Genomic DNA, 26,362 nt, shown 5'->3' with positions numbered 1-26,362 from the left:
GACTTTATCTTTCTTCTCAACACTCACAAGATAAACAGTAGAAATAAACAGTGGGAATAAGGCGTCCACATTACAAAGTAATCTACCAGGAATGTGCACTTGCATGTATTTGATTGGTCAACGCCACTTTTGCGCACTGCTAATGTCATCCTGAAAGTGGCATGCCCTGATGATGTCATCAGGGTTGTCTCGGCTTGGGATGAGACTCTGAACACCTGCTAACAAAACACACTGTTGAGGCATCATAGAAAATTTTGACCATCCTTTTTCTCTGTCTCTTGAGAGTCCCCCAACTACCCCTTTAACACAGCCTTAAGCTCCATTCAAACTAGATAAACATTACAGGGGGAGGTGGTGAATACAATATTCACTGTACTACAGACATTCAGCACTACTAGGCACAAGAGAATATCGATAGTGTAGTTGACATTACAACCTACAGTGCCTGTAGTTTACATTACAACAGCTTATTTAATAATTTTATACGGTCTTTCTGTTGCCATATCACTTCCAAAATAGGCCTATATGTTGGTTATTGGCTAGTTAAAAACATTTTCCATTTCCTTCATTTCACACAAAAGTCAAACTGCACACTGAGCTGATAAAATGCAGTAGAAGGAAAAAACTCAGAGATCCAGTTTAAAATACAAGGAAATTGCTCTAGATGGGGTTTAAATTACAGGAGGAGCAGTAAGTTCAATGAAAAACAGTAGATCATTGCATTATTATTGGCGTAGGGGTGAAAAATTACACAAATCTGTGCTCCAAACTATTAAAATTACTGACCAGCAGGTAATGTTCAAATCACAGATTGCTTGATACAGATAAAATCATGTAGGATTTTACACCTGTATCTCAACAGATTTCAACAGTTGTATTTGGTGGAAACTGACTCAAAGGAAATGGGGTGCGATTTAAACAGTGATGATATATCAAAACAGTAGCAGTGTTGCATAGTGTGAAGTCACAGTACACACAAGCTGAGTCTTCAAGTCTTTATTTATGTGGAAGCTAGTTTGATCCCCTTACTTTGTGGCCTAGTTCACCTGGAAATCCTGTGGAGACTTGTAGTATCACTGTCACACACCTTACATTGACTGAGACACACACACACACACACACACACACACACACACACACACACACACACGCACATACACATACAAACACACACACAGACAACATTCACATAGTAGGAGGATACTGTCAAGTCTGACTGGTTTAGCCAGTGCAGCGCCCTGGCTGCCACACCCCCACCCAGCTACAAAACAACTGGCCCATCCACATACACACACACACACACACACATACACAGACACACACTAATGTGGGTGTGTCCTTGTTGTTATGTAGATATCATAGTTTATTAAATAATATATACCAATATATCATATTATTTCTATTGGCTGTGGTCCACTCTGATAATCCATCAGTGTCACTCTTACACTGCTGCACATTAACTGCACAGTCACTTTTACTCAAAGCTGAGAATATAAACCTTTTCTTAAGTATTTCTTCTCAACACACAAATATGTAGTTGTTACAGCCTGTTTCACGTTGTTTTGCTTTTTCTTTGGCATTATAATGTGCAATAGTGACAAGTTACTGTTCTTTTTTTTCTTTTTCAGGGCATTACAAGTGGTATACTAATTATATTTCTCAGCCACAGTGGTCATTTTCATACTGTCCTTTGCATGAAGTAATGTGTGTGTGTTTGGCTGTGAATACCTGGGAGGTCAGCTGGAGGGCGGGGCCTGGCTAAACGGGCTGACAGGCACACAGGTGGGTGTGAGAAAAGCGAACTAAACGGGAATATTTCAGGTGATGGTTTCATTGCTGCTTGTACAGTGTGCGTGTGTGTGTGTGTGTGAGGGAAACTGACATTTAGAAGGGTGTGTAGACTTATCTAACACACCACACAGACACACCAGGAGCAGCAGACCGAGCACAGCCACACAGACAGCTGAGCTTCACCTGTTCTGCTGGGAATTTTTTTCGTCGGAAGCTGCTGACAGGTGACCTGTCACCATGTTCAAGAAAAAGAGCAAGTCCACCTCCATAACGCAACCAAAACCAACGTAAGTAGGCAACTTTACTTTGCAACTCTTCTGGATGCACTTTTACTGTGTCTTGTATCCTGTTCTGTTGCAGTCCTAGCGCTAGTGCGTAACGTTAATGCCAAACTTCCTTTAAAAACTATCCTATTTAAAGTGACCTTGCCTCGCGGTGAAGTCACAGAAAAAACAGAAGGAGTTTCTATTCATTTCGTTGGTAACATTATCCGTAAAGCAGCAGTTGATCTCAATAAAAAAGTCGTCTATCATTGTTCTTCTTCATCATTCTGATACAAAGATAGACCGTGCTAGGTAAACAAACTGTTGTAAGTGTAAAAATGTACAATTAAATCAGATTTCAATGTAATAAATTGATGCTAAATGGATTACACACTTGCCGGATCAAGAAACAGATCATTTTAATTCAGAAAACACCTTAAGTCCTATAGAATTCATCGTGATTTTGCGTACAGGTAATGCTGTTTTAATTTAGTCAATTCTTTAATGGAGTACGGTTCATGTGCTGCACATGCAGCAGGAGAACGAGGCGCAGCCTAACTTGCGTCATACAAACTGTTAGGTTGCTATAGGTTTGCAAGGTGAAACTGTCTGATTTAAATTCGTTTGAATCCACTCAATAAACTGTTGGTAATATAATGTGAATAAAAATGAGTTGGTATTAGAAAACTAAAACTGATTGCGTAATGTGTGCTTTAACTCAAGAAAGGGTGTGGTTGATAGGCTGTGTAGTAAAGTTGTAGTAACTGGTTTGATAAGTATTCAGCTGTCCTCCTTAAAGTCAATGTGGAAGGAATTGCTCTGAGCCTCTCCCACAATATTGCTGCACCAAGCCCAGTCCCATATCACTTTTCATTGCAGACTTTTCATTGGGTTTGTGTGGCTGAAGGTGAAATGAGTCACTCCTACCTACCTATCTGGCTTAAGCAGGTTTATTAAATCATTATCCCTAGAGCCTGCTTATTTTCATTTCAACCAAATGTCCTGCTCTCACTCTCTGAGCTGTCAGGAAGGAGGAATGGCTTTTAAGACAGTAGAAAGCATAATGCTGCCTGTCACTCAACAGGTATTAGGGGGGTCAGGGGCCTCAACAATAACACCCTTTGGTGTAGAATACCAAAAGATCGACTAATCTGTTCCTCAGATAGTTATCCTCCAGTGTAAGGTGCATTCTTCCCACTGTCACGCCTGTCATCAAGAGGAAAAGGAATGTTCTATCCTACTCCACTGTGTTTGCACAGTGCTATACATTAGCTTTAGATTAACTCAACGTCACTCAGATCAAGAAAACAATACCAAACTAATGATTTACTTGCATTTTAGCAGCTAGTATTGATTTCTACTCATCAGGTGACAATGAGGATAGTTAAGATAAGTCATTATTGTCACAAATGTATAATCACTACTAAACCACTCTAGTACCCTGATAACCACCAACAGACAGCGATGGAATCCTAATAATGCAGCTCCACCCACCCCATTCTCTTCTTGCTGCTCTTCTGATTCAGATTTTAGTTGCTGAGTGTAAAAAAAAACAACTCAAAACTTCTGATCTCAGGTAGCTGGAGAGCTGTCAGTGTGAGCGAGGCAAACGACAGCTTCAAGTCCAAGCACGAGATCTAAAGATGGCTGGATCCCCAAAGCCTCAGAGCTGGGGATTAGTGCTGATGTTTGCATCCAAACAATAATAATGTGATATGCTAGTTTAGACGTGTTACAAGGGTTTAAACTTCAAGTCTCCTTATAGAAAGTTGGGTAAGTAAGAGCATAAGAGAGGAGGAAATGTATGTTTTGGAAGTATTTTTCTCTCCTCATCTAGACTTGAAGCGTATGGATGGAGATCAGGCTGCTGACACAAAGCAGGGCTCCGGGTTTTGCTGTGATGCTCGCTGACTGCTCTGCCCTCCACACCCTCTATGACTTAGTGCTGGAGTGTTCTGGCTCTAATTTGACCCTCTCCCCTGTGGAAACATCTGAGTTGTGTTTCTCTAATGCTCCACTGCCAGTTCCTTCCCAGAGCCAACAGAACCGTGGTACAAACATGAAATTAGTGGCAGTGAGCCTCCCAAGAAACTATGGACAACATGTTTGGAGCACAGGATATATAGAACTAGAGAGGGTAGAGTTATTGTAGCATTGTTTTCAGTTGCTATAATTATTAATAATAAGTAATCATCTGGGAATCCAGAAAGCTTGATCATTTATCTGTTTCTAGTTATGTAATAGAGGGCTATTCTCTTTGAACACAGTCAGTGGGACTGCCACACACCCAAAACAACAAGGCAGGGTTAGTTTTCATCTGTTCTGAATTTTAGAACAAAAACATCTCAGCTTGAAAACCATGACTCTTCTACATGTTCTGTACAAACCACTGCTGTTTATCATTTAAAAGCATGCAAGCAAGTAGCATTGGCAACTGTGTTGATGCCTTGCATTTAACAACCAGTTAAATGATCTCTTTGTCTTCATGCATTCACACTTTTAGTAGCAATCTGAATACATGTGAATTAGGAGACATGTGGTCTATGGAGGAGTGGTATGCTTGCTTACACAAGAACCTGTTGGTTTGAAGGTTTCAGTGAGAAAAGAGAATTGTACATGTTTACCATCGTGACAGAAACCTCCCCCAGGGTGTTTTTCATTTGGATGGGCCTCAACAGACAAACAGCTGCTGCTGCAGAACTGTTGAACAGTACAGCGTATGCCAGTTCAGACCTGCTCTTCATATTAAAACCTGCAGCCACTTTAAAAATGAAAGTCAGTCAGTGTCCAGTGTGCATCCAGCAGAGGTTATGTAATGTATGCACAAATGGTGAATGGTTGTGGATGCGCGCACGTGTGTGTGTGTGTGTGTGTGTGAGGTGATGGATGGTGGATTTGAACTGACAGACATGGACATTGTCTGTCACACACACACACACACACACACACACACACACACACACACACAAACATTCAAAATAATAAAGAAAAAAGAAAAGAAGAAGTATTATTGTGTAGTAGCTCATCAGTAACATTAATATCTTAGCATTTACTAGTGTCATGATAAGATATTATTTTGGGGCAATCTGTAGTGTCAATTGAAGGTATGAAATTCCTTAAATAATTTACTTAAACAAACAAAAAACTGTCTATGTGTGTATACTGTGCTTTGCATTCTTGCACCACAACAGCCAGTCTGAATGAAGCTTATTGTAAGTTATTAATGATTTAATGGGGTTAATGGGGGCAGGAAAGAATATGAAACCATCCAGTTCTGTACTGCAATCGGATGTTATTATCTGATCAGATGTGTGGGTATCAGCACATATGTCAGATGATAAGTAACAATAATTTGCAGTTTAGAAATGCAGAAAACAGTGTCGCTATCACATAGTTTGTCTCCATACGGAGCACTTAACAAAAACAAACAAACAAAAAAAATGTTATATATTTATATTGATAAAATTGTTATTAAATTATTGTATAATAACAACTGTATTACATTATCAATAAAAATCTGCTAAATTAAATAAATATGGATAACTAAGTTAAGGATAAGGTGGGAGTAATGTGGGTGGAAAAAACAAAATAAGAAACAGTCCTCTCTCTTAACAACTACTGCCAAATAGAGCCCACTGAGACTAGATTTTTGAGGCTGATACTCACATCTGATGACGATATATCCTCAGTGCTCTCCTGTGGACAAATTATGTAATAGAGACCCTATTTCTATATGATCTCAAACATATGTTGGATAGTCATGAAGGTGATCCAACAAATTATACCTCCCAGCGCTCTATATTAACATTACACATTCCATACACTGTGAGTGATCAGAGCCGTTGAACATGCACTTTGGCACACATTACAGTGATAGCTGTCACAGTGATTGGATAAGGTGTGTCTCCTGCCTGATACGAAGTATAAACCTGCTGGGCCAGTTGTATTTACATTATAAAGCTGCTGTCTGGTCAGTGTCCTCCTTACCTACCAATAAGTTGTTGATTCAACCTAAAAAAAAAAAACACACAATTTACTATGACAATCAAATAAATTTGCTATTGTTTCATAGTTGTTTTTTGACAGTAGTGAGGCTGTGTGCATACTGAGTTAGGGATTACCTAATGTTATGTGATTACAATATGATCATTTTCATCCAACCAGTTAGGTGGAATTCTGGCACCGTTGTGTGTATGATTCTCAGGAAAAAGCTGTGAGTCACCTGCTTGGTATGAGGATCCCAGAGGAACTGAAGTGTTGAAAAGAAGCAGTCAGATTATGGTTCATCAGGTCATTAATGTTTGTACAACCTGCTCATAGCTAGTGTACAACAGAGTAGTTCAGACTCAGTTTGCTTTAGACCAAGTCTGAACGAGAAGTATGGTCCATTTTTCCTGAAAGACACATATTAACAGTAGAATATGTAGATAATATAGCTCAATACAGGCATTTTGCATCACTGGCAGCAAGTTTTAAGGGTTGCAATGTACTGTGCATTGTGTTGGTCAGTTATTTGGTCTGTCCATCAAACATCTCGACAACTGCTGTCCAGATTGAAATTAGCTGTAAATATTCAAAGTCATCAGAGGATGACTCCTAAAAACATTGATTTCAGGATAAAACACAATTACTGGGTCACTTCATATATACATATAGTATTATAGACATATAGTCCCTGGCAAAATAGTTAAGTACAGCAAATGTAATGGTCTGAGTAATTGTGTGTCTGGTAGGCTACACAATGACTAACCTGTCTGTGGTTCATTTTGATCTATGAAAGTCTTCAAATGTCTTGTTCTGTCTGACCAACAGTCCAAAACCTAAAGATATACAATTTACATTGATGTAAAACAGAGAAAAATCCTCACATTGGAGAAGCTTGAACCAGACAATGTTTAGCACTTTAGCTTGAAAAATAACTTAATTGATTATCTAAATGATTGTAAATTAATCTTCTCATGATCGACTCAAGCTACAATTTTAATGAATTGAATAAATTCCAAAGTCACACAGAACCATGCCCACCTTTACTTACACCAGCATCACAGTGCTGAGCATGTTCTGGGTCCTGAGGAAACATCTTTGAAGTCTCTGTGGTGTTAGTGGTATTTACACATTTGAAATGACAGTGGTGATGTCTCTCATTCATGAAGATGGGAAACAGTGACAACCTGTGGTTCTAACAGACAGTATCTCAGTTCATCTCTGTCTGTCTTTCAGTGCGCCCTCTACAGAACTGAGCGCTCTGATCGAGAAGCTGCAGAAGAATGCTGATAAAGTGGAGAAAAACATCTACGACGTGGAGCAGAACCTCAACAAGGTACAATCTGCTGGAAAAAGGGTTCAAAAGGCCTCAGATCTATTAACACTGACAATCTACTAACAAATACACAGATTATTTGCATGGTGCATTCAAATAAAAACTGACTAAATACTGCAGCTAAAGGTCATTTTCATTAACGATAACCTGCTGATTTTTTTCACTTATTTATCAATTAATAGTTTAATCTATGAATTGACATAAAATAGTGAAAAATGTTATAATTTCCCACAGCTCAAAGAGATGTATTCAGATGTCTTGTTTTGTCTGACCAACAGTCCAAAACCCAAACACATTCAGTTTACTGTCACATACAACAAAGAAAAGCAGCAAATCACATTTGAGAAGCTGAAACCAGTGAATTTTTTAAATCATTTTTGCTTGTAAATGACAAACAATTAACCGTTTACAAAAATAGCTGCAGATTAATTTTCTGTCAATCAACTAATCGACTAATTGTTGCAGCTCTAAAATACTTTAGCCTAGATTTTAGATGATAGAATGACCAAGAGAACCTACACTCTGCCTCATAGGAAGGTAGATCATTCAAACGGTGCTGTAGTGCTCATCAAAAAAGAGCTTCAACTATGATATAAACTATAAATTCATGTCTTAAATGTTTAGTAAGCAGAAGCCTAAATGTACTTTAGCAAATACCAAGGGGGGCATTCCCATCCCAATCAGTAAAAGTTTGTCAAATATAATTCTTGGACTAACATATTATAAAAAGTTGTCCTGGATCCTGCGCTTCCCATAATGCAACTCAACAGCATCTTTCGTCAGTCTCCCTGCCTGGTAAACATACTACTCTTTGCCTGCAGTTTGTGATGCAGACGTCCTACACTGTCATAACCCTGTACAAGTTATAATGATGATTGAACATGGCTGCAGACACTACTCAGGGATGAAAATGGTGCTACAACCTCCTCTGAGTGTTTTCTGGAGAAAAAACATTGAATGATTTCATTAACAAGTGTGAATGTGTCATTAAAATAGCCTCCTAAAACATAGATAAGGCAGTGCTCTTGGGGACTCTGTTGTGATTTAAAGCATTGGTAAAATATTGTTAAAAATAAAAACATAAAATAAACATGTAGGTGGTTCTCAGTTCCCTGTGCACATGTTGACAATGTTCAGCCCCTAATCATAAGACAACCTGCTATATTTCCTATAGTAGCTACAATGTTTATTCTGCTGCAGTTTGTGTTTACTCAGACATTAGATAGTATAGCCAGCAATGTTTGTCTGACTGCACTTTTGTTACATTCACTGTGTTTTTGCTGCAGGATGTGAGTAAGATCAATGAGGGGAAGCAGCCACTGTATCAGGATGACACCAACAAGAGAATCCTAAACTCTCTGGAGCTGCTCACCGGCCTGGATGAGGACGCCATCAACGCTAAGCACCTCCAGCACCCGCAGGCTGAGATGATAGAGCAGGAGTGAGTAATGCTCAGCTCGTGGGCTTCTTCTAACACTCAAAGGCTACATTGTGACATGAATGAAATACCTAAACTACAATATCCAGAAGAAGTCATACATGCTAGTGTCAGCAAGCTGCACATGACAGAGACATGCTCCCCAGTTAATGCAAATTCATACAATAACTCCCTCCATGTTTACCTGTTTCCTTCATAGATTCAGTATAATGTACATTTCCACATCACTAATTCCATCAGTGCAACAAGAGAGTCATGTTGTTGTTGTAGTTTCTCTTTTAATAGAAATACTGTTTTCCTTCACTAATTATTTTGAATCACTTTTACTTTTCCATTTTTTCAATGGCTGCTAAGCTTCTATCAATGAAACACTGCACAAATGTTTCACATTAAAAGCCTACTAAAAAACTTCCAACCATGCAAGTTGTCAAATCAAGTTTCACTGACCGTAGTGTAGTGGTTGAAAAAACTGCAATGTTGCAGTGATCGGAAATAGTTATTTGTGTTAGAGAAGAAATATGCATTACGCTGAATTTGCCATTTAAGTCATTAGTCATACAGGTAATTTCCAGTCAGGGAATAGCCATTATTGCATATTTTGTGCTGTTGTTGGAGATTGCCATTATTTCATTGTGGTTAGAAGAACTCATAGAACTCATGCAAGGTCAGAAAAACATTGTGTGAAATACATTGTGTTATGTTGTGTGTGTGTGTGTGTTCAGCATGAAGCAGCTGCGTGAGAGAGTGATGAAGCTGAGAGAGGACCATGACCGTATCTACCACCTGACCCGTACTGAGGGGATGCCCAGCATCAACTGGGGAAACATGATGGATGAGAAACTGGTAGGAAGCATATCTGTCCACTCACCTGATATAAGTCAGTCATCTGTACTCTCATACAACCAAAGCTTTGTTTAAAGGACAGGTTCACAATTTTTCTAGTGTGTCTTAAAACAACAGTCAGGTGTCCATATGAACAGTGAAAGAGGTTTTCCTCACTGTAATCATTCCTTCTGTTCATACTGGCTGTTAAAAGATCCCCTTCAAATGTGCTTCAACGTCAGTGATGGAGGCCAAAATCCACAGTGTGTCACAGTCTGAGTTAGTCATATCAAGTGGATATCTGACACATTTACAGTCTTTTTAGCATCAAATTCCCTCTTTGTGTTTCCTCAGACAGTGTTTCCCTGTTGAGCTGTGGTGGAAGTATAGTAACAAAAAGACTGTAACGTTGAAAGATATCTACTTGATTTGACTCATTTGGACGCTGAAGCTTCATATTAGCTTCAGATAAACTTTTAAATACATTTTTGCACAGAAGGAGGACTGTGGATTTTGTCCTCCATCACTTCCATTGTAAGTGCATTATGAAGGGATTTTCTAATGATCAGTATGAACAGGAGGAATGATCACAGCAAGAAAAATCTGTTACGTTTATTTGACTGACTGTTGTTTTAAGACACACTTGAAAATTTGTGAACCCATCTTTTAAGAGTTAAAACCATCTACTAGTCAGTAGACCAGACCATTGGTGATGATTTATGACGTAACTGTAAATAAAACCACATGTCAAATTGATGTCAGAAATGTATTAAAGTAAGGAAATTATTCCTACATTAGACAATAAAATTTCAGATATATGCAACTGTCTTTGAATTGTTTAAAAGTTTCAAATGGTGCAGAGCAATAGCAACAAGTGAATGTAATACTTCACTGTCTGTCTGTCATTGTGTTGGTGTGTAGAAGGTAATTAAGATGGTATGGATGGTTTAGTTTTGTTTTTTTTAAGTTATAAGTTATTCTGTGTAAAGCTGCACTAATGTATTTTTTAAAATATTAACAATGGACTAAAAGACTAGGTGAAATGTGTCACTGCAGAGAATTATCACCAAAATTGCAGTTCCCTTCAGGTTTACAAGTGCAGTCAGTCAACATGTGGTGGAGTGGACTCAAGTGTCTTGTTTTGTCTCCTTGCCCAGGACAACCTGAACAACAAGGGCTTTGGCCAGGACCTGCCGTCTGTGGAGAATGAGGTGGAGGAGCACAACATCTTCCACAGCGAGGTGGAGGCACTGGCTCCTCACATCTCCACCAGTGGCGACAAGGTACTATACAAACAGAAAGACAGGAGAAGAACTGAATGATGTAGCTGTATTCAGAATTTCTCTGTTTTGGTGATTAATAGTGACCAAGTGTGCTGGTTCATTTAAAATTATCGGCTGAATTTATTATTATATGTTTGATTAATTACACAAAAACAACACAATCCTGTAATGCTAAATAAATAGCATTAGCAACACATGAGTAATACAAACATAAAACAGAGACTGAAATGTTTTGAATCTGTTTGATTATATAATGTTTGTATTGAAAGTATATTAACAACCCTATTATCATAAAAATTGTGCACAATTTTACTCAACATAACCATCATTTTTAATAACAGTGTGCAATATGCAATAGTGCTCTGACCCTGACTCACATGACCCTCATCCTATCTGTCCATGCTGTCTGTGTTTCTTCAGGAATATGTCAGTGGCCTCCAGATGAAGTACAACAAACTGCTGGTAATAAAGCACACACACACACACATACACACACACACACACACACTATCTCACTAAGCCTACAGGTGTGTACTCTGCGTGTTTATAGACTATATATCTATCCATATGCTTTTGTGTGTCATTCTAATCAGCATAACCTTTGACTGTAGGCTGATCATGTACCTGTTCCACCGCTCATCACCAGACTGCTTTTAACTCTTTGGCTAGTCTCTGCGTCTTCAGTATTGTACAAACAAACACTTTACTGCAAGTTTACCTTATAATGAATACACCTAAAGTGTCTTCACCTGCCAGTGTCAAAGGTGTTTTCATCTGACATGAACCTGCATTATTTTAGAAGGACAAGGCTGGAAATTTAATACTTAATACTACAGAATACTTTTCTCACTGTCAAAAATATCATGTTTGAAGCCAAACCAAAAATGAATTGATCTACTAACAGCTATTGTAACATCTACTAACACCAAATGTATTTAAGTAATGTTTGCTAAAAACTGCAGTGACCAGCTTCTGTAGGAAATTATGTTTTACAGATTTATATCATCAGTAGGAACCAATTCATTCGGGTCTAAGAGACATGTTGTTGATTTTGATCTTTTCTTGACAATAAGAAAAAATATACCTCAGACTCAACTTTAAAGTTAAAAAGGGAATTAAAATGTTCAAATGTGTCCATAAAAACAGCAACACTGCAGCTGGAACAACTCATCCAGCTGCAGTGTTTCTAGATTGATTGTTGTTTAGCTAATTTGCTAGTTTTTAGAGCTGCTTGCAGCTAATGGCCTCACAAATGAATAAAACAACAAATGCAAAACAAAAAAATGCTTTTATTTGACTTTTTAGAATCTTTTGAGCACTTTGAATGTTAGTCACATGTTATATATTACATATACAATACATTATACCATACTATATTGAACATCACTTCACTTAAATCTAATATGTGGGAGAAGCAAAAAGGCCCTGTGCAGACAGCAATGCAAAGGGGAAAGTGAGATGCATGGGCTGCAGACAACATATAGACCACCACCAGTTTTCACTTGGGTTGTCTCATTTTTCTGCAAACAAAAATATAGAATATACTGTGCATATATATAAATACAGCATTACAATAATTTGAAATATGTTATAATCCTATACAAAGTCTACACATAGAGGCTTTAATGTCAGAATGTCTTTTAAATCACTTAAAGAACTGTAAAGTTCATCTTAAATTGGTACTTACTTTGAAATTAGCCATTTTACTTACATAATCTTTCAGCAGATTAGCACTGCTTATGCTTTTTAAAATATGTACATAAAATAAAACATAATAAATCACTCAGTTTGTTAGCTTAGTAAACTAGTTCCCAGGGAATCAAAGTCATCATGTTTGAAAATCTACTGGTCATGGCTCTAAGTTTTTCCTTCCCTGGCTAGGCCAGCTCCACCACTCGTCAGCACCACCTGCTGAGCCTGCGTGACTACATGCAGCGCTGCACCAATGAGCTGTACTGGATGGACCAGCAGGCTGATGAGCGGCTCAACTATGACTGGAGTGACACCAACCTGGACTACCCTGCCCGTCAGAGGCAGTATGAGGTAGCTTAGGGAGGGACACACATCATGCATTTAAACAAGCTGCATGGATAGAATGTGTGTTACTGCATGCAAAGATGGACACTTATCAATAAATAACTATATGATCATCAGTTTACTCAGCACAGCTGTTTTGCCCCAACAGAACTTCATCAGTAAATGTCTGGAGTCCAAAGAGGCCACCATCACCAAGCTCAATGATGACGGAGAGAAGCTAATTGCCTCTGACCATCCAGGGAAGAATGTTATTGAGGTACAGGCTCATCCCTATTCTCTATTCAGATGACTGTTGAATGATTAACTTTACTATCATGTTTAACTTAATCCAGCCTTCTCAACTATCTTTAAACGCCGAGCCATAATAATCAGTATTTACAGAGTGTAAACTGTTGAATAAAAGCAATTTAATACACTTATGAAACATGTTTAAAGACTAGACAGCATGCAATGAACATTTTTTAGTGAATGAGTCCAACACACAGTTCACTCATGAAGGACTGAGTTGCTGCTCATCTTCCCTGCTGCATGTGTTCCTGTTCTCCCAGAACTATATAGGTGGGAAAGCACCTCCTGTGGGGTTCCCCAAGGATCCATCCTAGGCCCTTGTCTTTTTTCCCCTATACTTGCATCATCTTGGGCAATCATTTATGGAAAATTACATTGTTTTTCACTGCTATGCTGATGACAGCTTCATCTGCTGCTAAAATTCCGTTTTAACCTTCTGTCAGCTGTCAATTTGTGTTGTTTTTAAATGTGCTTTATAAATAAAGTGACTTAATGACTTAATCAGATCCCCACAAACAATTTGTTTTTGTCAGGCTCATATGGAGGCAGTGCACGCTGACTGGAAGGAGTACCTGAACCTGCTCATCTGTGAGGAAAACCACCTGAAACACATGGATGAATACAACAAGGTCAGACACAGAGGGCAGATTAACACTCACAGGAAGTTACACTGGATATTCAAACAAACACATACATTTAAACAGGTTAAGCTCTAAAATGCATGTGTGTATCTGTGTGTGTCTAGTACCACAAGGAGGCACGTGACACTCAGGAGCTGCTGAAGCGGCTGGATACAGAGGTCAACCAGAAATACAACCCAGAGTTCAAAGATGTGTACCAGATGGAGGGTCTGATCAGAGAGCTGGATGTGAGCATTTCTGATACAACACTGTTACATCTCCATGTGACAAAGCCATTCACTCCCTCTGCAACTCTGGAAAATATGCTTCCCCCTTTCTGTGTGTGTGTGTGTATATAGGACCAGTCCAAGGCCATGGACCATTTTGATGAGCGGGTCAAGGCTCTTCAGAAGCGCAGCCTGCAGGTTTTGCCTCTGAGGTATCGCCGGGAAACCCCTCAGAAGCTGCTGCCCATTGAGGCTCTGTGTGAGTTTGACACAGATGAGGTACGTACTGTGTTTTTATACTGATATTTTTGGATTGTAGCTGCCATTACTTGGTATTTGTTGTTAATGAAGAGCTTAAAATGAGCTTAAAATGCTCAATTCTGATTTTAATTACCCGTTTTCAAATAAATCTTCAATATACTCTAGTAAAAATTTATTTTAACCTAAATCAAATGGGTTAAATAGGTAAGTAGTTAATGATACATTTCACAGACTTGACTAAAAGACTTCCAATCCAATGAATGCAGTTGTCAGACTTAAGATGTGAAAATAATAAAGAATAACAGGCCATGGTCACCTCATACAGTATTTAGATCTCAACACAACTCATACTGTTCTCTGTTTTTGAGAGATATAATAATGACTGGATTGGTGAAAATTGCATTATTTTACCTTTTACTTTGTGTGTATGTCAGAACATTTTTAACTTGTATTTTTGTGCAGTGAATTATTTTTTAATGATCTGACAAGAAGTAAAGGTCATGTATTTTACTGGATCAGATATTGCTTTGATTAGTAACTTGGTGTACTGTATCTTGACTCAAGTCTATCACACTAAGCAAGCTAAATTTGAAGAGGCATCAGCTCTGTTCACATTTAGCCAGCGTTTTTCACTCCCCAAACTGAGCTTTTTGCAGATGGTCTGGTCTTCTTCAACCATCTTATCCTCCGCTTTTTTAGAATCCCCCTTCTGTCTCCACTCCTCATTTTCATTTGTACTCTTTTCAGTCCTTCAGTGCCATTTCTTGTCTGATTTTGTCTATTTTCTTGGTAGCTCAAATTATATCCCTTCTTCTGATTTCCCCGTTGGAAACTGTCTCCTAACTGTCTAATTTCATCTTTATAATCTAATAGCCTTTTTGTGCTGCAATGACCTCGTTTCCACTCAAGACAGTTCATCTTATCTTTATTTTATGTTATTGTTTCCTCTGTCACTGACTGTCAGAGTTCTAATCCCAGGACGTTCCCTGCTATCAGAGTGCATGACTAAGCACTCTCTCTTTGCTTTGCTTTTCCAAAATACTAGGACTGTAACTTAAGGGCTTTGTGGTGTAATGTATTCAAATCCCTTCAGAAGAAAGCCCAGACTGAGACTGGGTATCTTGTTTAAACCCCCAGGGATCAGAACACAGGGAATTTGAAGAAGTCTATACTTTGACTAAAGAGCCTACAGAGCTCTTCAGCTTCCGTGTAGCAAAAGAGTGAGCTCTTCATGTTTAAGTTGTCTCTTGATGGTGATTTATTACAGGTTTTCATTATTGTGTGTTATAATGTGCAGCACAAAGTTCATAAGCAGTATAGTTGCAGGCAAACCAGGCATCCATATTGTAAGGTTGAATGTTTTTTTCCCGTTTCTCTTTCTTTACTCTTTACATTGTGCCCTCAGTTTGTAGTGACTCATCATCAGAACACAAAAAGCAGAAAAGAAACTACTTATATAATGTCGAGTGTGTGGAATATCATCTTTTAATTCTGGCTCTAGATGACAGCACATGACTGTACAGAGCCTGGGGTGTGCCAATGGAATGATTATAAATTTAAATTTCTGAAAATATGAAAATTCAATTTTCATTTCAATGATGGATTGTAAATGTAGACAAATAGATAAAAGGACAATTCAATCTAGCAATTAATAATTCTGTTTCCTTATTTTGCTGTAAAGGATGAATTGATGATGATGCATTTTATGGAGTGGAACAGAATTGCAGAATTTATTTTTTCAAAGTAAAGTTCAAGTCTTGTACAGAGCAGGAAGAGTTCTGACAACACACAATGGCTGGCTGGCATTAACAAATATTATGATAATGATATTTTGGACAATTTCATTCATTAATCCATTCAATTAATCAAGTTATAAGTTCTTTTAAAAATATATTAATTATAATTAAACATAAAGTCTATAGTTATTCTGATGGCACAGTCCAGACTTCATACTAGTGTTGTAGTGTAGTCTTTTTGGAACTATTTCCAACGTGCTATGGATATCTCTTTTATTTACCTAAATACAGTACAGTGGTGAGAGGGAGAAGCAGACTCTACAGAGAATCATGTTTGGATAGAAGCTTTGTGTTTGTTGTGTCTTGAATGTAGCTGTTTTATATTAAACTATATTGGTGATCCAGCAGCAAATGACAGATTGTAATTGTTGGACGTGTGCAGGGGCCGATTTTGCGTGGAGAGAGGTACACTCTGCTCCGGAACAATGGGAACAAGTGGGACGTGAAGGATGCAGCTGGACATAAACTCACTGCCCCGGCCGTCTGTTTCATGATCCCCCCCACCGACCCCGAGGCAGTGGCCATCTCTGACAAGTGAGTGTGTACTTTGTCCCACACGAACATATGTGTACAGAAACATATGATTTCCTGAAATTATAAATTGGATGACACAACCTTTTATTCCATTGTAGTTGTAACAGTTTGTCATGTTGTGTGCTCACAGCCTGGCCAGCCAGCAAAAAGCTGTTAAGCAGAAGATGGCAAGTAGCAAGTCAACTCTGGTAAAACGCTTTGATGAGCTGAAGAAGACCAGTGGTACTGGCACAGGTACAGATCCACGTCCAATTCTGCTTTTCTGCAGTTTTTAGGAAACTTTTCTTCATGCTGCTAGCAACTTGCTTAATTTTTGTGCTGATATGACTCAATTTATTTTTTATTTATTTTATTAAACCTAATTTGTATATTTTCATTCTTTATCTGATACTGTGCATAATTCTGCATATTCCTAAATTTGTTTGTACATACTCAAATTACCACATAGCTACAGCAAACCTGGGGCTGTATATAATAATCCAGATGCAGTAGGGCCCCATCAGGTTAATCTGGCCATGACACTATATTAATTAAAAAAAACAAAGAAATCAACAAGTGTGATTATACCACCAACAAGGCTGGATTACCAACCAAGCAAAGTGGACAGCAGCCCCAGTTAGCTAATGTTTTACAAGTCAACACGGCTAGTAGTTTGGTCACACTGAGCATGAAAACATTTGCAAAACTAAATGTCTGTAGTTCTGTTAAGCTATATACCCAGGGACATAATAACTAAGTTCACTAAGTTAACGCAATAATTCAACTTCAACTCAATTTTATTGTCCCAGAGGGGAGATTATATTGCAACTAAGTGAGACATAGAACACATACAGACTTAATAAAACATAACAAAATACATTGTTTGGTTTTTGTATTTGAGAAAGGTGTTAAAGTAGCATCTACCTTAACATTCAACGTGCTGTCATTTAGCTTAGCTTTGACAGATTTTTGATTGATTGATTTTCTTTGACAATTAAATTTTGTATTCATATTTAATATGTTGATGAATTCAGTCAGCTACTTGGCTGTGGCAAGATTTTTAACCTACTTTAAGCCTACTAAAGCTATCACTCTGATCCTCAAGAGAAGAAAAGCTCATCATGTTGTGTGTTGATTATGTGTGACCTCAGACAAGCAGGAGCAGCAGTGCCGGCAGCTGATGGCTGGTCTGGATAAGGTCGTCAGTGACCTGGACAAACAGGAGAAGGCCATTTATGCTCGAGTGCGCCCGCCGCTGGAGCAGAACAGGCCACTGCAGGACAGCGCTGACCGGCTGCAGGACATGAGGGTAGGAACTTCATGTCACTCAATTTAGCTAAAAAGCTGAGAGAGAATATTTATGTATTTTACAACTCACCAACCCAGACATTTCCCCCCAGGACATTGCTGCTGCTGTTAGTAAAATCGAACCAGAGAAGACTTCTAAAGTGCAGGAAGCAAAGACCTTCTTGGTTTCAAACCCAACCTGTGCCAGTGCTCCGCAGCTTCACAGCAAGGTCGATGAAGTCAACAAGAAGTACACCAAGATCGAGCAGCTTCTTCAGGGCTCTCAGGAGAAGTACGGGACTTGATATATACCTCAGTATCTCGTCTACTATCTTGTTGTGGGAGCAGTATTTCCTCAAGTTGTTCTGTTGCTGCATTGTCTTTGAATCAGCCTTAATGGGTTAAATTCAAGAGTCAACTTTCTACTTACCTAACCATTAAACCTAACTGTTTTAGACTGAAGAATTCCAACCAGCTGGAGACCTCCCTTCAAAATGGAAAGACTTTACTGTCCACCTATGAGAACAAGCTGGCCAGGGAGGAGGTTGCTCCAGCTGACATCACCTCACTGGAGAAGACACAGCGGGAGCTTGCAGTAAGATGGCTCTTCAATTCTTTGACATAAATAAAGACACTATAGTAAATGGAATATTAAAGATACACTGTGGAGTTTGTGATCACAGTTGTGCAATGGAGCAGTGTTTTGATCAGCAGCCCCATATTGCTTGTATCTTGTGCACACACATGAGGACACTCATGCACTTGCACTAGCATGCAGGCAATCTAATACACACACCTGCAGATGGTTCCATACTATTACACTGAACAACATTTAGTGGTGGTAACATGCCAAGAAAATTTGCAAGGCAGGGACAAATTTTCCAACAGTCAACTGTTTGTTTGCTGTTAAGAAAACACACAATATATACACACAATACAATAGAACTTGACAGGATACCTTTTAACGTCTAAAAATACAAGAGTAAAACACCAGAAATACAAAACATTGCATTTTTCAGCTGTTAAATTATTACTCCTTAATTAATAAGGTAGTAATAGTAATATCCAGGTAAAGTAATATACAACTAAACTGGCAATTTGGTAAATACTGGAGGGTGTGTATTATTTTCAGAGAACCACATGGCTCTCAAATAGCAGTGTTATACACTTGTTATAATCATCAAAGCTGGGTAGCTGCTGGTTTCAGCTACCAGACTACAACTGCTTCTGCTTATTGAACATTTACTCCAAGGCTTACCAAGATAGTGCCAGCACAATATTTCTGCTTAAAGATTGGATTGTCCCAGAATATGAGTAAACAATATTTTAATATGGCGGGGCAAGCGGGTAAAAGCGGGAAACTGCTTGGCGCCCTAAACCTCCAGGGGCCCCAAAAGCCCTAGGTTCACTGGGTGTCAATTGGTTGCACATAATTAGATAAATTGCATAATTTTTACAGGAACTTGTGAAACAAGTTATAATATGAACAAAAGTGGTTCCTGCATCATCACTTGATCCTGTGGCCCTGTCTTGGAGACACTTGCATGGCAACTTGATAAGTTCTCAATCAAACTGCCACGCATTCATTGACACATAGAAAACCTGAATCTAGAGGCCAGGTGGGAAGTTGGGAGTCAATAGGGGTCCAAAAACAATTTTTGCCCTAGGACCCCCAAACAAGTTAATCCAGCTATGTCCCTTACATATACAAGTAAAAAAATACTGTATATTACCAAATATAGTGGAATTACTGCACGAATATAAAAAACTGGGCAAGTGAACTCTAAATGGAGGAAAGCCTCCATTCACATTTCTGTATTGTTCTGTACTTTATATGTTTCGCTCATCTCCCTTGTTACCCTGGCAGGATATTGCATCAGACCTGAGATCAAAGAGGTCAGAGATCGCTGAGACAGAGCAGAACCTGCGCTCGGCCAAAAGCAGCTGTGACAACATGGCTACCAAATTCCAAGAGCACTGCCCGGACATTGAGAGGCAGGAAGCTGACGTCCAGAAGCTGAACAAGCGCTTCAACAACCTCAACAGGCAGATTGACTCCAGGTAAGAGGGTCAGGACACGGAGCGGAAGTAACTAAGATCTGTGGAAGAAATATTGAATATCACACCACATAAACACACCACATAGCCCTACAGATAAGCTCCACATAATAATCTCTTTTGCTGTGTGTTGCAGGTCTCAAAGCTTGCAGAGAGCCAAGCTTTCGTACAACAATTACCGCAATGATTATGACAACCTGAACAGCTGGCTGTCTCGTGTCCCAAACTACGAACCCCGTGAAACTGATGACATGAGACAAGTGGAGACCAAGCTGAAGAATCAGAAGGTGAGAGTGATGAGCAACAGGAGTGTACTGTCAGTGATGCTGTAGAGAAAGGCATAAGTCTCATAAATACTTCTCTGTTGTCCACAGAACTTGCTCTCTGATATTGCAAGAAAGGAGTCTGACCTGAACAATGTCTCCAAAAATGCTCAGCTTTACCAACAAGCTATCAAAGTAAGATATTTAGCGTTTTTTTACCACCCCAACACTGGCTTTTATTTACTGAAATACAAAAATGATGAATGTTTGGTTCTTGACTTACTGATTCTTGTTTATAGGACTACGAGACTGAAACTGAGAAGTTCAGATCTATCCTTGACCTTGAGGATGGACTTGTACCTCAGACATACAAGAGGAGCAGACTGGAATCACCTGCATTGACAGTCAAGGCAGAGGTGAGGCACAACAGCCAAGCTTTCATGACGCTCGGAATAGATATGATCCATATTTTCCTTAACTGCTATTTTTATATCATCAACAGCTGAAGGGAAAGGTAGTAACTTAGTGGTTCCCAACCTGGGGTCAGGACCCCCCCAAGGGCTCACAGGATAAACATGGTGTTATGAGATTAACAAGAATGGAAATTTTAAAAAAAGAAGCCCTTAACAAATTCTGTTTCTCTGACTTTTCCTCTAATCTTTTCTTCTTTATTATGAAATACCAGATAGTTTTCTCTTCTTCATTCTTCTAAGAACTACTCGAGAGTGAAACAACTTAAGAGGGGAACATTAATCTTTGGTTGAACTGCTTGCAACTCAGACATATGCAACCTGTGATGAAGCCAAGGGCTCGAAAGTAACCAAAAAGTCACAAGCCAAAACAGTTGTAAACCACTGATGTAACTTAAGGATTTACAATATGTGCTTCCCATGACATGTTATTTTGATGTTTACAGGAAGCGGCTATCGAGGCTAAGTTTACTGAGGTGAATGCTGTGAACAAACAAAAGCTGCAGAATCTTGAGTTCACCCAAAGCCTTCTCAACCAGGTGAAATATTGTCACATAATGATAATAACAATAACATTAACAGTAGAAATCACAATAATAATAATAATATATATTTTTTCTCTACAGCAACCTGAGATCCCTATGATTCAGTCTACAAATGTCAAGTCTGTAAATGCTGCTGCCCCAGGAGAAGAGCCTTGGAGAATCAAGAAGCAGCTGGAAGATGAGATTCAGAGGAGGGAGCAGCTAGAGAAAGAGATTGAGACTATCCAGACTGACATCTATGCCCTTGAAGGACAGAAACCCCAAGATACAATTGTGAAGAAGGAGCTGATCAAAAAGGTTCCTGATCCCCAGCTGGATGAGGAAGTCCACAAGGTCCAGCAGAAACTCTCAGAGGAGCGCCGCACTACCCATGTCCTGGAGAATGACCTTGAGGTACTAAAGCTGAAGCTGCGTGGCCTTGAGACAGAGGTTAAAGAAGGGGCACAGAAATACACTGTAAAGGAGGTCTTGCGTATAGAAAGAGACCGTGGTCAGGAGGAGGAGGTGCGCAAGCTTCGGGAGGACCTGGATGAGCTGAGAAGGCAGAAGTTGATGAAAGACAACGAGCTGATTCAAATACAAAAGCAGGTGACTGTCCTGGCTGAGCAGAAGAACAAGGAGCAGGAGGTTATCACTGAAGAAGAGGTGATTAAAGTCCAGAATGACCCCCAACTTCAAACAGAGTACCGGGTGCTCCTTGACAGGAAGCAGAAGGAAACAGATGGCAGGAAGCAGCTGGAGGATGAACTGCAATTCCTTCAAGAGAAGCTCCGAAGGCTGGAGAAGGAGAAAGCAATGGCAGAGGAGAAAATTTCCATCAAGGAGGTGCTGAAAGTAGAGAAAGATATTGCCTTTGAAAGGGAGGTAGAAAACCTCAGGAGGCAGTATGAAGATGAGAAGGCCAAACGAAGATCATCACAGCGAGAAAAGGCTGACCTACAGAGGAAAATTACCAGCCTCGAGGAGGAGAAGTCCAAGGTTGTTATTCAGGAGAAGATGCGGGAGATTGTCCGCCCTGACCCCAAGGCTGAGAATGAGGTGGCCAATCTGCGGCTCGAACTTGTAGAGCATCAGAGGCGCTATAGAGATGCAGACCTCCAGCTTAAATCCCTGCAGGATGAGCTGACCATGCTGAGGAACAGAGGACCTCAAGTAGAGGTCAAAGAGATCATCAAAGAAGTCATCAAATACAAGACAGATCCACAGACTGAAAGAGAGCTGGAGAGACTTCGTGATGAAATTGTCGATAAAACCCACCAGACTGAGAAATCTGACATGGAAATCCGCCAACTTCGTGATGAAATTCAAAGATGGAAAGACACCAAACCCCAAGTGCAGACCAAAGAGGTGGTCAATGAAGTGCTGCAGTACAGAGAAGATCCCAAGACTAAGGAGGAGATTGAGACTCTCAAAAGAAAACTGGCTGATGAACAGAAGAAACGCCTCGACCTTGAAAGAGATCGGTCAGCACTAGAAGACAAGATCAGACTGAGGAAGTTGGATCTGTCTCAGGTCCGTGAGAAGATTGTTCAGCAAGAAGTGGTCAAAATGGAAGAGGATGCCTTCCTCAGATCAGAATGTGACACATTCTCACAAAACATCAGCAATGAGCAGAAACAAAAAGACAGCCTGAAAACAGAGCTCTACCAACTGCAGAGACAGAAGGCTGATCTGGATCTGCAGCTGGAGGAACTGGAACGTGAGCGCAGGGCAAGACGTGATGCTGAGTTGGAAATCCAAAGGCTTCGGGTCAGACTTAATGAGCTGGAGATCCGGGACAAGGAGAACCGTGAGAAGGTTACCGTCAAACAGAAGGTAGTCCTGCAGCAGGATCCCCAACAGGAGAAGGAACACTCCATCCTTAGACTGCAGCTGGATGAAGAGAGGCACAAACGCACCCTGTTGGAGAAAGAGCTGAATGCCCTTATCCAGCAGCAGAACACACTGGAGAAAATGGATGTGAAGGAAAGAGTTGTTCGCACGGAAAAAGTCCAAGTTGAGAGGGATCCAGAGGCTGAGATTGAGATTGAGAACCTAAGGAGGACTCTGGAAGACGAGAAAAAGAGAAGGCGAGAACTTGACCAGGAGTTGTCCACCCTCGCTTCCAGGCTTTCTGATATGGAGTTCTCTAACACCAAGTCTTCTAAGGAACTGGACTACATCCGCGATGAAAGTAGCCGTATTCAGCAAGAAAACCAAAGGCTGCAGAATGAGATCCGCAAGCTTCGGTCCGAGATTGACATCACCAGCAAAGAGACTCGGCTTATCACTGAGTCCTCACCAAGGGAGGATGGAAAGAACATGGAGTTGAGACTTGACTCACTACAGAGGGAACTAGCAGAGCTCAGAGGCATAACCACACAGAAAGATGAGGAGATTGAGAAGCTTCAAAAGAACCTGAATGCAGTGAGAATGAAGAGGGAACAGAGAGAGAGCCATCTCCGTAGGTCTATCGTGGTGATTGACCCAGATACAGGCAAAGAGATGCGACCAGAGGAGGCCTACAAGCTGGGGCTGATCGACTGGAAGATGTTCGTTAACCTGCAGAGCCAGGAGTGTGACTGGGAGGAGATCACAGTCAAGGGCCCCAACGGAGAATCCTCAGTTCTTCACGACAGGAAATCAGGGAAAAAATTCTCCATTGATGATGCGTTGCGTCTCGGGCACATCACAAATCGCCAGCTTCAGCAGTACATGAACAAGGAAATCTCCATTCAGGAGTTTGGTGTAATGGTGTCAGGCAAGAACAAGTAAATGCAAACATACTATTGAAGCGCATTTCTGGTTTGATTCTACAATATTTCATCTGTTTCATCTCTGTTGTCTAAAAGTCTCCTTGCTTTTTACTGTTCCATTCTGACTTTGATATTGTGGTGACCTGGTATTATTTTTGTACTTTAACTATGATTCTTAGATTCACTATGTATTTATTTGCTTCTGCATATTCCATTTTATGGTACTGGCATGAATATATGGATTGATATGACTATCGTTACAGCCACTTTCATTCAGCATTTAATGTTGTATAGAAAAAGGTGCTGTTGCTAAGCTGAGTTTTAATTTCTTACATTGGGTACAAGGGTAAAGAACATTAATTTGATATTGTCATTGAAATTCAAAGGGTACTAAATGTATTTGTGGGTTTTCCAAAGGTCATCTCAAATGTGCTCTGCAAGCTTAAATAAAAGCCAATCAAACTGAGATAATTGTACTTTTGTGTGTGATGTGTTATTTTTGTGAAACACAGACTTTCATGGAGGTTAATGAGGAAAATTAGCATGAATTCTGTACATTCTGATCATGTGGACTGCCAATTAAAAGCATTGAATATCTAAATATAAGACATTGATAGACTGAGAGCATACAGTGTACTGACTATATATATATATATATATATATATATATACGGTACATATACTAAAGAGCTGCTGTAGTCTTAGGACATGCTACATCATCACTATTCTCAGAAAATGTCATCTGTAATGAAATGTAAAATGTGGAAATTAAAAAACACAATTTCACAATAGAATTTGCAGGTTCCTCTCTTACATACCAATATACTATCTATATTTGATCATAGTTTGACCTAATAGTGCTATGACACCCACTGCTCAAATGAGATCCCAAATGATATTGCTTAAGTGGGCTCATGCCAAATAGCCTAATCTGTCCACACACTGCACTGCTGCGTTCAAAGCTATACTGCTAACTTCTTACTCACATCACGTTCTCTCTCTCTCTCTCTCTCTCTCTCTCTCTCTCTCTCTCTCTCTCTCTCTCTCTCTCTCTCTTGTCTGTGTATGTGTGTGTCTCTCTCTCGCACACAACCTACACTAGCCTACTTAGTGAGTTAAACTCGTGCAACACCACAGTGTAGAAATGCTCCTTTACAAGTAAAAGTTTTGCATTCAAAATATATATTATCATAAATGTGTGCTATAAGTATTAAAAGTAAAAGTGTCATTAATAGTGTACAGTCCATGTATCTGACAGAGATTGCAGATTAATATTTACATACAACAAACATCTGATCAGTGTAAGAGCCAAAGGTATATAAAGGAGTTAAACATGGCTCCATTATGACCTACTACCACAGCATCCAAATGCTGCTTACACATTAATGTATTGGTAATGATAAAATTATATAATAATAAGATGACTAAAAAGTATAATATTTCCCTCTGGAATGAGCATCGGGAGTATCAGGAGAATAAAGTAGAATAAATGGAAATACTTAAAGATCCCCCCCAGACATGTATTAAGACATATACAAATACTCTGCTTGGAACAATAAAGTATGTCTGATATGGTATTTTTTAAAAAGTATAATTACCATGTTAAAATCCTTAATATGGCTTCTGCTCCTTCTCCCTCATGAAAAACTCCAGAATCTATAAACACACAAATATTGTTCATTTGAAAAGTTGAACTGCTGGACACAAGATGTCTTCTGCTTCACTGAAAAGTCCATTCTCACATTCATTCATCACACTTGTGGCATACTGAGCCAAATCAGATTTTCAATGAGCACAAAGAAACAATCCACTTTCAGTAGATGAATGTGAAAACAGCCCTCTCGAGACAAACTCTGCACATGCATCTGTATGCACAGAGAAGCTCAAACATCCAAGTGAAGTAGCAAGAAGAAAAATACATTTCTGAGTGGAGGGGGACTTTAAGTAATGAATAGACACATCAGAAATGTACAGTGCTTTAGTAAATGTATTTACTCTCCTCCACTGTCGTTATGTGACATAGCCTATGTACATGCACGTGTACATGAACATAATTATTTGAGGGGTTAGGGCACATTTCAGTAATTGCTGACATATCTGTCCAAATAATATGAAAAACTATTAATATTTCCTTCTCTGATTGCGTACGTTTAGGATTTTTTTTTCTTTCTGTAGATAACTTTTATAAACACTCTGTGATCTGCAGTTTGTGATATCACATAGACCCAAAGAGAGAGGGAGAAATTGGAGACCCACAACAATGAGGCTCGTCGTCCTCCCACCAATAGGTGGCAGTAATTCCTAAAAAGGGCTGAGCATAAAGCTAATATTCAGTGCAACTCATG

The 26,362-nt window shown here is 39.4% G+C and overlaps 1 protein-coding gene across 1 annotated transcript; it reads left to right on the top strand.

The window, feature by feature from the left end:
- Positions 1–1,748: 1,748 nt before the first annotated feature.
- Positions 1,749–24,656, top strand: ppl (periplakin). The gene is made up of 22 exons (XM_067571111.1): positions 1,749–2,078; positions 7,275–7,374; positions 8,661–8,815; positions 9,535–9,655; positions 10,792–10,917; positions 11,338–11,379; positions 12,799–12,960; positions 13,103–13,210; positions 13,776–13,871; positions 13,988–14,110; positions 14,222–14,368; positions 16,529–16,680; positions 16,811–16,914; positions 17,811–17,968; positions 18,060–18,238; positions 18,403–18,541; positions 19,814–20,007; positions 20,141–20,291; positions 20,379–20,462; positions 20,567–20,683; positions 21,184–21,276; positions 21,364–24,656. The coding sequence occupies exons 1-22, from the start codon at positions 2,029–2,031 to the stop codon at positions 24,034–24,036; spliced, it is 5,274 nt and encodes a 1,757-aa protein (XP_067427212.1). The 5' UTR covers positions 1,749–2,028; the 3' UTR covers positions 24,037–24,656.
- The last annotated feature ends 1,706 nt before the right edge of the window (positions 24,657–26,362 follow it).

The sequence above is a fragment of the Thunnus thynnus genome, chromosome 17 (assembly GCF_963924715.1).
Source record: "Thunnus thynnus chromosome 17, fThuThy2.1, whole genome shotgun sequence".
NCBI lineage: Eukaryota > Metazoa > Chordata > Actinopteri > Scombriformes > Scombridae > Thunnus > Thunnus thynnus.
This window is presented reverse-complemented; position numbering and strand designations above follow the sequence as displayed.

Coding starts and splice junctions, on each gene's coding strand:
- ppl (XM_067571111.1), top strand. CDS start 2,029: ATGTTCAAGAAAAAGAGCAAGTCCACCTCCATAACGCAACCAAAACCA. Junction 13,872..13,987: donor ACATGGATGAATACAACAAG/GTCAGACACAGA, acceptor GTGTGTGTCTAG/TACCACAAGGAGGCACGTGA. Junction 18,542..19,813: donor AGACACAGCGGGAGCTTGCA/GTAAGATGGCTC, acceptor TTACCCTGGCAG/GATATTGCATCAGACCTGAG.